Source organism: Heloderma suspectum, chromosome 5 (genome assembly GCF_057233095.1).
Source record: "Heloderma suspectum isolate Gila_16-S chromosome 5, 16-S_ref, whole genome shotgun sequence".
NCBI lineage: Eukaryota > Metazoa > Chordata > Lepidosauria > Squamata > Helodermatidae > Heloderma > Heloderma suspectum.
Window position 1 is genome coordinate 29,653,182 of NC_139462.1, and position 16,491 is coordinate 29,669,672.

At 43.6% G+C, this 16,491-nt stretch overlaps 1 protein-coding gene across 8 annotated transcripts in view; it reads left to right on the plus strand.

Annotated features, from left to right (window-relative positions):
• Positions 1 to 5,461, plus strand: part of BMPR1B (bone morphogenetic protein receptor type 1B) — a 369,856-nt gene extending 364,395 nt beyond the window's left edge. For 7 of the 8 annotated variants that reach the window (XM_084855658.1, XM_084855650.1, XM_084855652.1 and 4 more), the window contains one exon: positions 116 to 2,036. In XM_084855658.1, coding sequence (XP_084711784.1) covers positions 116 to 241 — 126 coding nt within the window. In that variant the 3' untranslated portion in view covers positions 242 to 2,036. Of the gene's footprint in view, positions 1 to 115 lie in introns of all 8 variants that reach the window. The other variant, XM_084855651.1, reaches the window with a different exon arrangement.
• Positions 5,462 to 16,491: the final 11,030 nt, after the last annotated feature.

Consider the following 16,491-nt stretch of genomic DNA (forward strand, 5'->3'; position numbering starts at 1 on the left):
GGTAGCTTTCAAGTACAGCCAACATTAGACCTTGGTGTGTGTGCATGTGTTTGTTTGTTGAGTGCGTGTATGTGTTGTGTGTGTGAATACATATGTACTTTTTCCCTTTCTGCAGTGCCTAAGACAAATGGGCAAACTAATGACAGAATGCTGGGCCCACAACCCTGCTTCTCGGCTCACAGCCCTGCGAGTAAAGAAAACACTTGCCAAAATGTCAGAGTCACAGGACATTAAGCTTTGATTCGGCTGACAAAAGGCACCTTTATGCTAAAGCTCAGAAAAATGGACTTTCCTTCATGTTTCAAAGAGACAGCAGGAAGAAGAATTATGAGCCTTCACTAATAATAAAAACCTTGAATGCAGACGTTTGGCAAAGCATCTGTATGCTGGTGCAGAAACCTTTCCGGGGGCGGGGTGGAGGGAAGTGTGGCTCAATCAAGAACAATTGGTTCCTATACTACCCAATGAGAAGACACTTGGCCTCTTTTGGGAGCGACAGGAGAAACGGTATCGATAACTGCTTCAAGATTATGCATGCTGCTTTCTATGAAAGCCCATATTAATATTATTGCTATTATATTATTATTATTTGGGTTGTTTTATTTTCATGAAAATGAACCTTTGAAAATACAAAGTACGAGAAAAGAATTATATTGTGACACTAAAGGAAAAAAAAAATCAAAGTTCCCTCTGAAGCCTAAAGTAAAGTTGCTGTTATTTCCTATTGCTAGAAAAGGCAGTTGCACTCCAAGACAACTCAAACCCCACCATGCTGTAAAATGAATTGAGAATACAATAGAAACCATCTTATAAGTGACCATCCATATACATCTGAATGTTGGCATCTCGTGTAAGTTGTAAAATTATTTATCTGATGGAAACAGCCTGAATTGCTGCCAAGCAGTGCCTTGCACATGATTCTCACATCCTTACATCCCCGGCATAAGTCCATCACATTTCAGTGTCCTCAAGGAAATGCCATCAGAGGCAATAATACATCAGGAACTACAAGCTCTTGCCAGACCCATTGGGCATGTCCTTTACACAGGTCTCATGAAAATAAATGGGACTGATATGAAAGTACAGCCATTCTTTCAATGGGGCTTATGCAGAGGATAGCAGTAGAGAATTACGCCTTCAGGGACCACCTGGTATTTTACACTCAAAACAATATTTTGAAATGAATGTGAATTGGAGAACATTTAGTAAAATGAAGTTGTGTTTTCTTACTAACCTATCTTTTACAAATGAAGTCACTGGTAAATGAAACTGTTCCCGAAGTTGCCTTAAGATAATTGCATTAAAAAAATAAACAGTGTTGACACAAAAGGAAGAACTTTGTTTAAGGTATATCTGAAAAATGGTAAGTTGTAACAGAAGGGTAGAATAAATCTGCAGGATGTTTTTAAACACATGAAGTAAGTATTGTTTTGAAAAAGAAGTGTCTCTTTTTTTTTTAAAGGCAGTCTCCTTTCTGCATACTTTCAAGAATAAATTCTGAGAGTTATTTTTTTTTTAAATGAAGGGAATTGCATGTATTAAAGTATTTGGATGCGTCTTCCTGCCCTTTCTCAAATTCCCACAGAGTCCTAGAAAAAAGCAAAAAGACTAAAACGTTGAACTGTTATGATCTCTCTCTCTCTCTCCCTCCCTCCACACAAACTGGAAAGGTGTTGGATTTTCATTTCTCTCCTTCTGTAATTATCACCAAAGAAACTCTTCTTTGATGAATGTCTTGAGGTGGGATCTAAAGAACGGTGAGTTTCTATAAGCACTAGGACTTTTGACACTCCACTTCCTCCTGCAGTGCCCACCCTGCCCAAAATGAGAGGTGGCAGGCCTTCCAAAGCGGCTTTCAAGGCAGTGTGCTGAACTGGGTTGCAGCTTTAAACAAAATGTTTAAAGTTTCATCTGCACACAGAAAGGCTTTTTGCACGCATATCAGCTCTTTCAATCCTGGCCTTGCTTTGGAATCTTCTTTACAGTTATTCATTATGCTGAATTTGTGCTTTCTTAGATAAAAGCTGCCCATTTTTAAAAAAAATTAAAGAGACACACTTTAAAATAATAGAGGTATAAATGGGGTGAATCATTTCTATAATTTGTACCTTCACAGCTTACATAAATATGCGCATGGCTTCCTTCAGTTATATCCCCCCCTCCAAATTCGAAGTATTGCTGAAGTGCTCCTAGAATGTTGATACGAATTTTTTAAAACAAATTTGTCTGTAGAGTTTTGGGCATGAAGTTCACAAGTGCTGAGTCACATCAAATGGGAAAAGTACATACAAAATTGAGGAGCTGAACTCTTTAACTTTTTCATTTGAAAACTCTTTAAAAATTAACTTTAGGCCTCTAGGGGGTGCTGTGCAGCTTTGGATTCTAAGAGCAGTGGCGGGATCTCATCATCAGTAGGCCATTGTGAGTTTAAAGAGCAAAACCCACTCTTGGCTAAAATAGGTTTGGGCTTCCCTCTTTTTCTCAAGTTTAGTGCGGGTAAGAGGTTTAAAATATTGTGGGGGAGGGAAGCAGTGTGTGAAGTGAAAGACTTGGTGCAAAATGCTGGAGTTGAGCAAATGTAATTGGTAGTTTGAAGTTGTTTCAGACACTGAACTTCAGAGGAATATTAATGCATCTCTGGATGGCTGGGAAGATACATATGCTTATGGGGCATACAAGTAGTTTTGGTAATATGAAGGAATTTCTGCAGTTGATCCCTCAGGTAGTATCATATGGGATCCATCTAGAAAGATTTCTTACTCAAGAATAGCCACAAATCCTACACATGCTTCAAAGCCTGAAGAGGCTTTCTGCTGCATTCACTTGAGCATGGATGATTCTCATTGATTTGGGGTAATTTATAGGCTATTCTGAAAGCAATTTGACTTTTGACGCTATTAGTTGCTTTTACATGAATATTTCTGTTCCAAAGCTGAGTCAATCATGCACAAAGCCAGTTTCTTCATAAGTTCTACTCTTCTTTCTCCCAGGTGTCTTGTGTCTTTTGACAGCTGGCACCATAAATTACCCATGCCATCAGTGGTGATTAGCTCTAATGGAGGTTGAGAATGCAAAGCCCTAAAGAGCCTCTGACATGGCTGGGACCAAGAAGGGAAAACCCATTTAAGCTCTCAGTATAATATAAATGGGCTTTCACAGAATCTCCCTTCACACACCAGCTAACCAAATGGCTATATATAATATATAAACTTTATTAAATACAGAAAGGCTGGTGAAATAAATAAGTGACTAAATGTTTTGAGTTAAACTTCTTAAACTACTCTTATTGTACTCCTTCTGGTCTACAAGATGTCACAAAAGAAGTAATGGGTACGGGTCTACGTTGTCATGCTCATCCACTAGCAATGTGAATTCCCTCATATCATTTGGGCATCTCCCACTGTCTTGTAGCTGGTCTTGCATTTTTGAGAATTGCAAGTTCTGCCAATCATGGCAAATAGCCTGAGAACTCACATCTGATCCTTGCCTGTGAGTAGTTCTGGCTATTTAGCGCCACGTAATATTTACAGCCAAATCGCATAACCCTGGCTGTGTGGTGAAAATGTGGTTAAATGGGTTCTATGTGCAGTTCAGTCTGTGGTGAAAGCTATGGTGAACTGTTCACACTGTTTACAGCTTATGTTTGTTTACCAGGCCACCCAAGTTTCTAGACAGTGATTTAACAATGGCGGTGGGGTGGGATAAATGTGTGACAATCTAAGTTTGCAGCAAACCAGGGGTAGGCAACCTTTTAGGGTTGCAGCACATGGGACTTTTGGGGGAGGGGATGGGTACATTTTCTCACCCCTGCTTCCTGGATTCCCACTTTTCTACCCCCCTTTCTAGGATTCCCACTTTTTGTGTCCCCCTTCCTCCTCCTCCTCCTCCCCTTCGTCTCCCTCCTTCCTGCTTGGGGTTTCCTTCCCTTGCCACTTCTCCTTTCATATTCCTGCCCACCCACCCCACTACCTCCCTTTTTACCCTTGTTACTCCACCCCATTCACTTCTGCCTCCCTCTGTGCTCACCTCAGCAGCGAGGAAGCAAGAAGTCAGCAAATCAAGGGGTGGGGGAGTAACTTTCCCTGTCTTCTGACTTCCTGCTTCCTCACTGCTGAGCACAGCAGATGGCAGAAGCTGTGATGGGATTGAGTTGTGAGGGACACCTGGAGTCCAGGTGGGATGCACGGAGAGGTCCTGGTGGGTGCTGAGTTGTTGAGTCCTGCAGCAAACAAGCAGATGATTGCATCACCACCAGTATAGATCAAAGCAGTACACATTTTACAACTCAGAATCTTGCCATACATTTTCCTCCAACAAAATGAGTTGTCATGATACAGTAGTATTCCCTTTTTTGGTGTTAGGGCTCTATGTTTTAGGGGTTTCTTGTTTTTCAGCTTGGGGTAGATTGCTCATAGGACACAAAGAGGGGTCTTTCACTGGCATAGTATTCTTGAGTTTCTGAATTTCCGAATAATTTTTTAATGAAAAACTTTTGCCTTTTTTTCTTAATGGATCCTGAAATACAGGGATTTTAAAATGCCAGTTTTTGTAGGCCCAGTAATGTGTATATATGTGTTTTAATCTGTTCAGATTTGTATATTTTTAATACATGTGTGTTTTATTAGTGTATATTCTCACAAAACACACATGTATTTAAAAATATTATGTCCTTTCCATTGGGAGTCAGAATAACTCCATTATGTGGTTTAAGAGTAAAATATTGCAGATGATAAAGCACTAAATGAAACATTTTATTCATAGAGGGCATAATACTAACATTTTTGTTTGCTCCAGTTTTGCCTCAAGAGTTGAAGGGCAGTTTTTCCCCCTCTTCTCCTGTGTTAGCCCCACTGAAATCAAATGATGCAACGTGGTTGTTCAAGAGTACAGAAAACATCCCTCACTAATGTTGTAAATTGCTTTTAGCACTGATACTTAGTTTTACTACATAGCTACTCATGAAGATTGCCAAGCTATAATTGTTCTCTTCCAGTTGTGACTCAAGCTATCATGCACACATGTATGAACCATTAAAATGATTTCCTTCCTTGTTGGTTGTTAAGCTCAGAACCCATCATATTTCAGGTCTTCAAATGTCTATCAAGGTGATAGTTCAGGCACTAGTGAAAAAATAACTTCTAACGTAGTTTTTAAAGGAGAGCTTGTCAGGGAAAGATAGATTAAAATGTGTAATTGATGAGTTTATCTGAATGGCAGTTCAAAGAGAGCAGCTGTTAGCTTGTGCTGTGCTAGCAAAGGGCTATTTCATTGGACAAAAGGTTGACAATGTAATTTTTAAAGAAGATACTGATTTGTGTTCTTTTTTGAGAACCAGTGCCTTATTCAGTCTGTAAATACTGTTAATTGTAAAAACTAGGGAACAAGCTTATGTTGTAATTGTTCCAAATGCTATTTTTCTGCTTTAACATTCCCCAAATAAAATGTTTTCAGTTCCCCACTTTAAAAAAAAAAAAAAAATTCAGATTATTTTCAGATAGTTTGGCTTCTTTGAAACTTCTGGCATTATTTATCGCCATAGATGTGTTGACTGCATCAGATTTAACATTTCTTATTAAAACCATCTGCATTTAACCAGCACACAGAGCACTGCACAATTGTTAAAATTCTTCCTACCAGCATCTGGTGGCCAACCTTTTAGGGGGAGTGCCACAAGTCAATAGGAGATAGCACCGCTCTAGCATTCATTGCAGTACATATTTATTTATTTCATTTCATTTCTATAATGCCCAATAGCCGAAGCTCTCTGGGCGGTTCACAAAGTACCTTCAGCACCAAGTACCTTCAACTGGGTTTGCTTCTAGTCTACTAAGCCAGGTCCAGTAATAATGCAGGAGAAGCATGGTAGGCCTAATTCTCTGGTATGGTGAGGCCCATGGTGCTGGAGAATGCTTGTTCCACCCTATGGCCATTTGGCCTATGGTGTCCCGCAAGATTCTATTCTGCCCCCTATGCTTTTTAACATCTCCATCCATGAAATCACTGTGAAGATCGTCTGGAGGTATGTCTTCAGTGTGCAAGAAATAGCTCTATCTGTTCTTTCCAACTACTTTTCTTAGAGAGGCTATGGAACTCTTAAACCAGTGTCTGGAGGCAGTTTGGGGACCGAAGAGGGCAAACAAATGGAGACTTAAGCCAGACGAGATGGAGGTGGTGTGTTTCAGGAAAATGCCTGTTTACAGCTGAAACCTATGGGGTTGGAGGATCAAGTACACACAGAATTCTCCTGGACTCTATGCTAACTGGTGAACATCACAGGGCAATAGATCCAGTGTGGTGTGGTGGTTAAGTGTGTTGGACTGGGATTTGGGAGATCCTGGTTCTAGTCCCCACTCGGCCATGAAGCTCACTGGGTGACTTTGGGCCAGTCACTGACTCTCAGCCTAACCTACCTCACAGGGTTGTTGTGGGGATAAAATGGAGAGGAGGAGGACCGTGTAAGCTACCTTCTGTTCCTTGCAAGAGGAAAAAAGATGGGATATAAATGCAATGGAAGAAGTGGCCAGGAATGCTTTTTATCAGCTTAGACTGGTTTGCCAATTGTGGTCCTATCTGGAGAGGCCTGACCTTGCCTCAGTTATCCATGCACTTCTGATATACATGCTAGACTACTGCATGTGAATGTGACACCTTTACTGTGTCCGCTGCATTGTTTGTTCATTTGCTTCTGGGCCCAATTTAAAATGCTGGGACCAGGTTACTCAAAGGAACATCTTTACCCATATTAGCCTGCCTACATCTTAAGATCTGCAACTGAGGGCCATGTCAGTAGAATCATCAAATTGGTGGGGACAAGTGAACAGCTTTTTCAGCAGTAGCCCCACAGGGAGCCGTGGAATACATTTCAAACTGCGGTCTGCCAGGCTGTATATGAGAAAATATTTTGGACCACTGCGGATTGACTTTCGCTCTATTTCTGTTAGTTTTTAGTCTCTTTGGGCTGGAAATTTTACATGTGTTTGTTTTAGTGCTAGGTTTTATTAATGTGTTCATAGAATCAGAACAGTAGGGTTGGAAGGGGCCTATAAGACCATCAAGTCCAACCCCCTGTTCAATGCAGGAATCCCAGTCAAAGCATCCCTGACAGATGGCTGTCCAGCCTCCTCTTGAATGCCTCCAGTGTGGGAGAGCCCACCACCTCCCTAGGTAGTTGGTTCCATTGTCGTATTGCTCTAACAGGACGTTTTTCCTGATGTTTAGCCAGAATCTGGCTTCCTGTAACTTGAACCCATTATTCTGTGTCCTGCACTCTGGGATGATGGAGAAGAGATCCTGGCCTACCTCTCTGTGACAACCTTTCAAGAACTTGAAGAGCATGATCATATCTCTCCTCACTCTTCTCAAGGCTAAACATGCCTAGTTCTTTCTGTCTCTCCTCATAGGGCTTTGTTTCCAGTCCCCTGATCATCTTTGTTGCCCTCCTCTGAACCTTCTCCAGTTTGTCTGCATCCTTCAAGTGTGGTGCCCAGAACTGGGCACAGTACTCCAGATGAGGCCTAACCAGCGCTGAGTAGAGGGGAACTGGTACTTCCCGGGATTTGGAAGCGATGCTTCTATTAATGCAGCCCCAAATAGCATTTGCCTTTTTTGCAGCCACATCACATTGTTGGCTCATATTCCGCTTGTGATCTACAACAATTCCAAGATCCCTCTCGCTTGTAGTGTTCTTGAGCCACATATCCCCCATCTTGCAACTGTGCATTTGGTTCCTTTTTCCTAGATGCAGAACTTGGCATTTATCCCTATTAAATGTCATTCTGTTGTTTTCTGCCCAGCGCTCCAGTCTATCAAGATTAGGGATGGCGGAGAATTTCTCCCCGAATCTTCGGGGGGCCGAGCGCCAATGCATTCAGCCCCCCGAAATCGGCAGTGAAATTCTCTGCCCCCGCCCCCCCCCCCGGGATGGGACTTACCTTTGGCGAATGTCCCTCCCGGCGGCGGTTTGTCGGCCTTTCGTCGGGGGCGGGGGCGGCAGCCAGTCATCCGACCGGCTGCCGCCGCCGCCATTACAAAGTGTGAAAAAAAACACAACACCCCGTGATAGGCTACGTAACGATTAACGTAGCCTATCACGGCTAGATTTCCAAAGTCAGCCATGATAGGCTACATAAATCGTTACGTAGCCTATCACGGGTGACTTTGGAAAAAAAACGCGTACGCAAATGGCGCCCTATGGGCGCCGCCATTTGCATTCCTTATTTGGTCCCGGTAGTCTACGTAAAGATTTACGTAGACTACGCCATAGTCTACGTAAATCTTTACGTAGACTACCGGGACCAAATAAGGAACGCAAATGGCGGCGCCCATAGGGCTCCGCCATTTGCGTACGCGCTTTTTTTTTTCCAAAGTCACCCGTGATAGGCTACGTAACGATTTATGTAGCCTATCATGGCTGACTTTGGAAATCTAGCCGTGATAGGCTACGTTAATCGTTACGTAGCCTATCACGGGGTGGTGTTTTGTTTTTTTTTACACTTTGTTTTGCGGCCGGGGAGACGGGGCGCTTCTCCCCAGCCTGAATTTCAGCCGGGCGAGGCGGGAAGCCTCCCCCCCCGGCCTGAATTTCGCCCAGGCGAGGCAGGACGCCTCCCCCCCTCGCCTGAACTTCGGGGGGAGAAGCGAAGCGCCTCCCCCCCACCGCGAAGCACCCCTGCAAAAAGGTAAGTGTCTTTCATACATCCCTAATCAAGATCACTTTGAATTTTGTTTCTGTCTTCCAAAGTATTAGCTATCCTGCCCAATTTTGTGTCAGCTGCAGATTTGATAAGCATTCCCTGAACCTGTTCCTCTAAGTCATTAATAAAAATGTTGAAGACCACTGGGCCCAGGACTGAGCCCTGCAGTACCCCACTTGTTACCTCTACCCAGTTTGAGATGATTCCATTGATAAGTACTGTTTGAGTCCATTTCTGTAGCTAACTGTGGATCCATCTGATAGTTGTTTCATCTAGCCCACTTTGAACTAGTTTGCCTTGCTAATCAGGGATAATCTTGCCCTGCATTGGATACCTGGCAGCCTCTGAGTTCGGAGATGCCGACTATCTGGATAGGATTGTGCTCTCAGTTGCTTAGCCACTACAGTTACAGTATGGAGACTATCCTATTTGTCCTCTAAACCACTATGTAAAATCAGATTTGCTAGACTGAGAGAAAGTGATTCATCCAGTGAGCTTCATGGCAGAAGAGAGGTTTGAAGTCCAGTGCTCTAGCTACTCTACTGCATCCGGGATTTTTATCTAGCAACTGCAAACTCTTGTTCCTTCTCCTCAACTTGGCATATGGTGCTGTAATGAAAATTAAGAAACACAGTGGAATCAACCAAAAAGTATGCCCCACATTGCCTATCCCAATTTCTGTGAGGGGTTGGCACTGGATTTACACTGAGTGTGGGTTAGCATGTTGTGTGAACGTAGCCACTGTGTAACAGTTACTGCTTTCTCACTTGTATGTAATGGAGCTCAAGCCGCTGCCCCTTCCAGCTCGCACACATTTCTTAGTATTTTCCTTAGAACATCTGTCTAGGCACATTTTGCTTCACTCCTGCACCCTCAATATAAATTAATGCCTTATAATAAGGAGAAACCTACCCCCCCCTTGCATTGTCTGCACATGTAACAGCATATTTGTTATGCTGTGTCCGTATTCAAAGTGGCTGCACCTTGTTATTTACTTCCATGCAAAACACCCATTTGGTTGATGGCGAAATTTGTCATGTGGATCAATGTCAGGATGTCCATACCACATGCCTTTGGACATAAAGGGACACCAGTTTTGAACATGACCACTTTCTTCCATGAAGTGGAACACTGGTGTGTTTGTGAGGATGTGGCTGTTGGGTACTTTTGATTCACAGATGCGTGTGGAAAATAGTATTTCCAGTGGCAACAGTAGAAAAAAAAATAGTGGGGCACAGAAGGGGCAAAATGCATTTGTGATTAAACTTATATTCTGAACAGACCAAGTGCCCCTTAGAGTGTTTTCATTTCATCATCCCCTGCGGCGTTCCACAGTAGGGAAAATCTTGCCTTTTATTCCCCAATAAAGAGGTTAATCCTTTATTGACAATACTGCGACTAGTTGGACCTGGTTAACTAATGTGAGCCCAGAGCTATGGATCCACCTTCTAAATAAGTTCCTGATTGGCCAGCTAGACCACTGACATCAACGACGGGGATTATCACTGGACAAAACAACAGACCATCTCTGTCAGGGGCTGGGGTGTTGTTGTTTTGCTGGTCTTCAGATTTTTATAAGTAGGTAAAGTCTCACCTCAGTATTTTGTCTGCCTGGAACCATCCAAATCTCCCAGCGTCCAAAGAATCTCTCAGACCCTCTTGTTTGTAATGAACTTTACACATGTGCTGAAACCCAAGACTATACTTCAGTAAGTAACATGTAACTAAGATGACTTTAAAGAAATTATTTACAAGCATCTCTGTGTAATTTGGTGCCTTCCTTTCTTCTGTTCCCACCCAAATGAGCTTCTTTTTATACTTTGACATTTGGCTGTATTGTTTTAAAAGGAAATTTCTCACTAAAACCTTCCCCATGTATGAGACTGCATATCTGCCAAGTTATCTCTTGTGTTCTTAGGACATTCCACAAGGTTTTGTTACATTCTGTGTCTTCTGGGCTTTGGGCAACTAAATCTAAAGAACCTTCCTTTTTATTGTAACCTAGAATTGGGCTAGACGCTTGCTCCTTGGGAGGAAAGCTATGGCAAACCTAGACAGCATAGTAAGAAGCAGAGACATCACCTTGCCAAGAAAGGTCCGTCTAATCAAAGCTATGGTTTTTCCAGTAGTAATGTATGGCTGTGAGAGCTGGACTATAAGGAAGGCTGAGCGCCGAAGAATTGATGCTTTCGAACTGTGGTGCTGGAGAAGACTCTTACGAGTCCCCTGGACTGCAAGGAGGTCCAATCAGTCCATCCTAAAGGAAATCAACCCTGAGTGCTCATTGGAAGGACAGATACTGAAGCTGAAGCTCAAATATTTTGGCCACCTAATGCGAAGAGAAAACTCTCTGGAAAAGACCCTGATGCTGGGAAAGACTGAAGGCAAAAGGAGAAGGGGACGGCAGAGGATGAGATGGCTAGATAGCATCACCGATGCAATGAATATGAACTTGAGCACACTCCGGGAGAGTGTGCAGGACAGGAAGGCCTGGCGTGCTATAGTCCATGGGGTCACGAAGAGTCGGACACGACTGAACGACTGAACAACAACAAGAATTGGGCTGAAGCAAAGAGTCATTGGCAGAAGGGCTTAGAAACACCCCAAGTGGTTGAATAGAATAGGTTGGGTCAGGAGATTTAACCTGACTGGTGGCAGTGTATCATAATTCTTCTGACGGGGACGGGGACTCCTATGAAGAAGGGGACCCACCAGTAGGGAAAATCTCCCCACACTCAATCTGTCACTGTATTTCCGGGTGGGTGAGCTGCATCTCATGTTAATTTCCAAAAGAGAACTAACTTTATATTTCACATTAACATTCCCATCCTAGACATATTGGGTTGGATCCAGATTTATGCTGGATCAACTACTCTTGACATAAGTGGACTTCCCTGCCCCCTCCTTCCCATGGCAGCCCCCCCAAGCCTGAAAATGTGACAGAGAGAGTCAGGAGACCCTGCTGAATGGGGTGAGCTGTGATGTATGAGAGGAGGGGCATCTCCAAAAATTGGACACAGCGACCTTCCGCAAGCAAAGCCCTTCCTTTTGGGGCAGGCAGATCCTGGATCCAACCCAGTTTCTCTTAAATAAATCATTGATTTTGATGAAGGTAACTTAGGTGATATAATTTACTTTTTATATGGCAAGCATTAAGCCAAATTTAAATTACAATAAGGGGGATAATATGCTTTCAGACAAGGTTGAGTCCCTACACAAATATTTCCTTGGTGTAAAACTAGGCAGACAGAACGTTGTGTTTCTATGTTTGTCTGAAAATCTCCCATGCCACCATGCAGCCTTTGTGGACTGCGCTTTTGTTATGCAGGTTCAGTCCCAAATCATTATCTGTAGCCTTTCTCCAGTTGTACCTCTTATGAGGAAATTGTGTTTTCACCAGTTCTGGGATTCTTTCCAGTGAAACACATTTCAGTATAATTCAGTGAGGCGTAAATTTGTGCCATGCTAAGTTGAAATACCACGGTTATTTGGCATATTTTCCTGATGGACCGGGTAACTTGTTTACAAACGTAGCCAAGAACTTGGCCAATAAACTACCCCTGGCAACTCTGAAACATTTTGCACTGTAGCATTATCACAAGCTTCAGTTTCACTAATTTCCCCTCTGAGTGAATGGCTAATACATCTGAGGAACTCTGTGTTTGTGTGACATCAGAACCGTTTGTGAAGTAGTCGTCCAGCTCCTGAAGATGATGCTGGGCATATTTTACTAGAAAACATTGCAGGGCATTGTCACCTTTTGTATACAAGACCTCTTTGTTCCCCTCCCTTTGCTTTGACTCAAACTGAGCCAAGATCAGGGCTCTAAACTTAACAGGGAGCCTAGAGAGGCAGAAAAGGCTCCCTGCTGCAGACGGTATACCTCAGCATGTGAGGGGCTGGGAGCGGTTGTGCAACCTCAGCGGTGGGGCTGAGCATGCACCCTCCTCTCTCCCCTTTGTATTTGCATTAACCATTGCACGAGTTAACGCCTGAACAGGGACAGAATATTTCACATATTCCTCAATGTGTATGATGCATTTAGTAGTTCCCTCAAGTAGAGTTTCAAGTAAAGTTCCCCCTCTTGCTATAGCAGAGAATTGCTTATTGTACTATATCTATTATGAACGATAGTGGTGAAAGCCTATATGGGGTTTACCCAAGACTCCAGCAGGGCTTTTATCTTAAGGAGCGCCTCCAGCAACACCAGACAGGCCGCTTAACAAGATCAGCCTCGGATGGCCTGCTCTCTGTCCCATTAGCCAGGACAGCTAGACTGGTGGAGACGAGGGAGAGGGCCTTTTCTGTGGTGGCCCCCACTCTGTGGAACTCCCTCCCTATGGAACTCCGCCATGCCCCCTCTTTAATGAGCTTCCGTCGTGCATTAAAAACGTGGTTGTTCAGGCAGGCATTTGGGGTGAGTTAGGGTATTTTAGAAAACGTTTTTATTGTAGAATTTTATTGTTTTAAACTGTTTTATTATGCGCTGTACATCGCCCAGAGTGGCTGGGTGACCAGCCAGATGGGCGATTAATAAATTTAATAATAAATAAAATATAAATATATATTTAGTACTGCTGTAAAAATACTGAGTTCCAAGGATTGATGTTTTATGCCTCTGTGTTATTGTGCAGTCTCTTAGGCTATAATCCTATGCACTTAACAGGAATAGACTCAATTCAACACCATGGGATTTACTTCTGAGTAAACATTCTTAGGCCTGCATTGTAAGCAAGTAAAGCTGCCATCCTAGTCATGCTTACTTAGGAGTAAGGCCAATTAAAGTATGGGGGAGAGCTAACCATTCATGGCTTGGAAGGGATTCTATGATCAGCTACCTTCTATTTCCAAAGTTCTCTTCCTTATCCCTGTTCTGTCAGTGACAGAAGGAAATCAGCCAAAGGAGCACTGCTCATTATTACATAGAGAAAAGCGCTCTGAATATGTGAATGTTGCCTTTCTTTCAAGTAACCACAAGGATCCAGTGTGTGTGTGTATATGTGTGTGTGTGTGTGTAGGTAAACAAATCATCTGAGGGGTTCTGCTCCCCCCTCTTCCCCAGATAGCACCTCATGAAAAATGTGGCTTTTTTTTTAAGGTAGGCAATCGTTCATTAACTGTCCCCTACTAAAGCACGCTCCGGGAGAGAGCGCAGGACAGGAAGGCCTGGCGTGCTATGGTGCATGGGGTCACGAAGAGTCGGACACGACTGAACGACTGAACAACAACACTAGAGATTCCATTTCCCCCATGACGTAAACCAAATGTTTTTGCCATTACAGCTTTTTGGAGGGCTAGGAACAGTAGTATATTTCTGGGCTTGACGCAACTTTGAAAACCATATTGTAAAGTAATGTCATGTGTTATCCAATGCAAATCTATGCATGTACAGTCAGGGCCAGAAATATTGGAACAAGGATAACTTTTGGCAGTTGGCCTCCGTAAACCACCACATTGAAGTTGAAAGGAAACACACCCAGATGGGAGCGAAGTCAGGACTTTCAGCTGTAATTCAAGGGGTTTGACAAAAGTGGGGCACTAATCATTCCGGAAATACAGCCAGTGCCATACAGCCACCCCCCCCCCATCGTTGGTGGCTCATAAGTAATGGGACGAATGGCTGACAAGCAGCTGCATGGCCAGGTGTGGCCTGTTTCCTGGGTACCCCATGACCAATCAAGCAGAGAAAAGGCCTGGAGGTGGTTCTGAGTGTTACATTTGCATTTGGTAGCTGTTCACTGGAACTCCCAACATGAGGTCCAAAGAGGTGTCCATGTGAGTGAAGGAGGCCATCATTAGGCTGAGGAAACAAACCCAGCAGAGAGATCGCAAAAACAGTGGGAGTGGCCAACACAACAGTTTGGAACATCCTGAAAAAGAAAGAATTAACTGGCAAGCTCAGCAACAGCAAAAGGCCTGGAAGACCATGGAAGACAACTGAAGTGGGTGACCGCAGAATTCTGCTCATGGTGAAGAGGAACCCTTTCACAACATCTAGCCAGGTCAAGAACGCTCTTGAGGAGGTAGGCATGTCATTGTCAACATCTACAGTCAAGAGACGGTTTTATGAATGTAAATACAGAGGCTTCACAACAAGGTGCAAACCACTGGTAACGCTCAAGAACCAAAAGGCCAGATTAGCCTTTGCCAGCAAACACCTAAAAAGGCCTGCCCAGTTCTGGAATAAGATTCTTTGGACTGATGAAGCCAAGATTAACTTGTACCAGAATGATGGGAAAAGTATGGAGAAGGAATAGCTCATGATCCAAAGCATACCACATCATCTGTCAAACATGGTGGAGGCAGTGTTATGGCATGGGCATGTATGGCCGCCAATAGAACCCGGTCACAGGTGTTTATTGATGACCTGACTGCTGATCAAAGCAGCAGGATGAATTCTGAAGTGTATAGGGCTATACTTTCTGCTCAGATTCAGCCGAATGCTGCCAAACTGATAGGACGCCGCTTCATATTGCAGATGGATAATGACCCAAAACAGACAACAAAAGCTACCCAAGAGTTTCTCCAGGAAAAGAAATGGGATGTTCTTCAATGGCCAAGTCAGTCACCTGATCTCAACCCAATAGAGCATGCTTCTCACTTACTGAAGACAAGACTGAAGGCAGAAAGACCCATAAAAAAGCAGCAGCTGAAGGCAGCTACAGTAAAGGCCTGGCAAATCACGTCGAGGGAGGAAACTCGGCATTTGGTCATGTCCATGGGTTCCAGACTTCAGGCAGTCATTGACTGCAAAGGATTTTCATCCAGGTATTAAAGGCAATCCTTAAGTTTGAAATTATGTTGGTTTGTTCCATTACTTCTGAGCCACCAATGACGGGTGTGTGTGTGTGCCACTGGCTGTACTTCCTGAATGGTTCGTGCCCCACTTTTGTCACACCCCTTGAATTACAGCTGAAAGTCCTGACTTTGCTCCCATCTGGGTGTGTTTCCTTTCAACATTGATGCGGTGGTGTACAGAGGCCAACTGCCAAAACAGTTAACCTTGTTCCAATATTTCTGGCCCTGTCTGTATGTGTACTAACTGTGCCCTTACCTGTAATCCCATTGTTGAGCCAGTTCCCATCCTGACCCACGTTTTTTGCTCTACAAAAGAAAAGATGCATTGCTGTATAGAATCACACCATCTGACCTTGAAGCTCTTCCTCTTTCCCCATCCCATTTGTGGGGACTGTTGGTTACTGAGTGATGAGGGCACCACACACTGTGTGGATTAAAAGAATGTTTTTTATTATTATAACCACTTCTCACATTCAAGGGCTCAGTGGTGAAATAAGCAATAGATTTTGTTGTGGAGATTCTTAGATCAAATCATGGCTTTCCAGAATCCTAATGGCAGATCTTGTGTTTGTTGCCTTCCTTGGACTGTAAGTATGGGGGCTTGTTGAGAACCTGGTGAGCCCCATTGACTTGGCTGGTCACAGGTTGTGATGGACTAGACACAATTCCAGTTAGATTTCATTTCAAACTGGCTTCAGAGCGGGATACAGACATGGGACTGCCCTAGTCGCCCTGGTGGATGATTGCCTGGGAACTGATAGGGAGAGTGCGTTCCTATTGGTTCTTTGGGACCTCTCAGCGGCATTCAGTACGATCGACCATGGTATCCTTCTGGATCGCTTGAGGGAGTTGGGGATTGGAGGCACTGCTTTGCAGCGGTTCTGCTCCTTCCTCAGGATGGTGTTGCTTGGGGATGGTTGCTTCTCAGAAAAGGAGCTGTCATCATGTGGAGTCCCTCATGGCTCCATCCTATCCCTGATGCCATTTAATATCTACATGA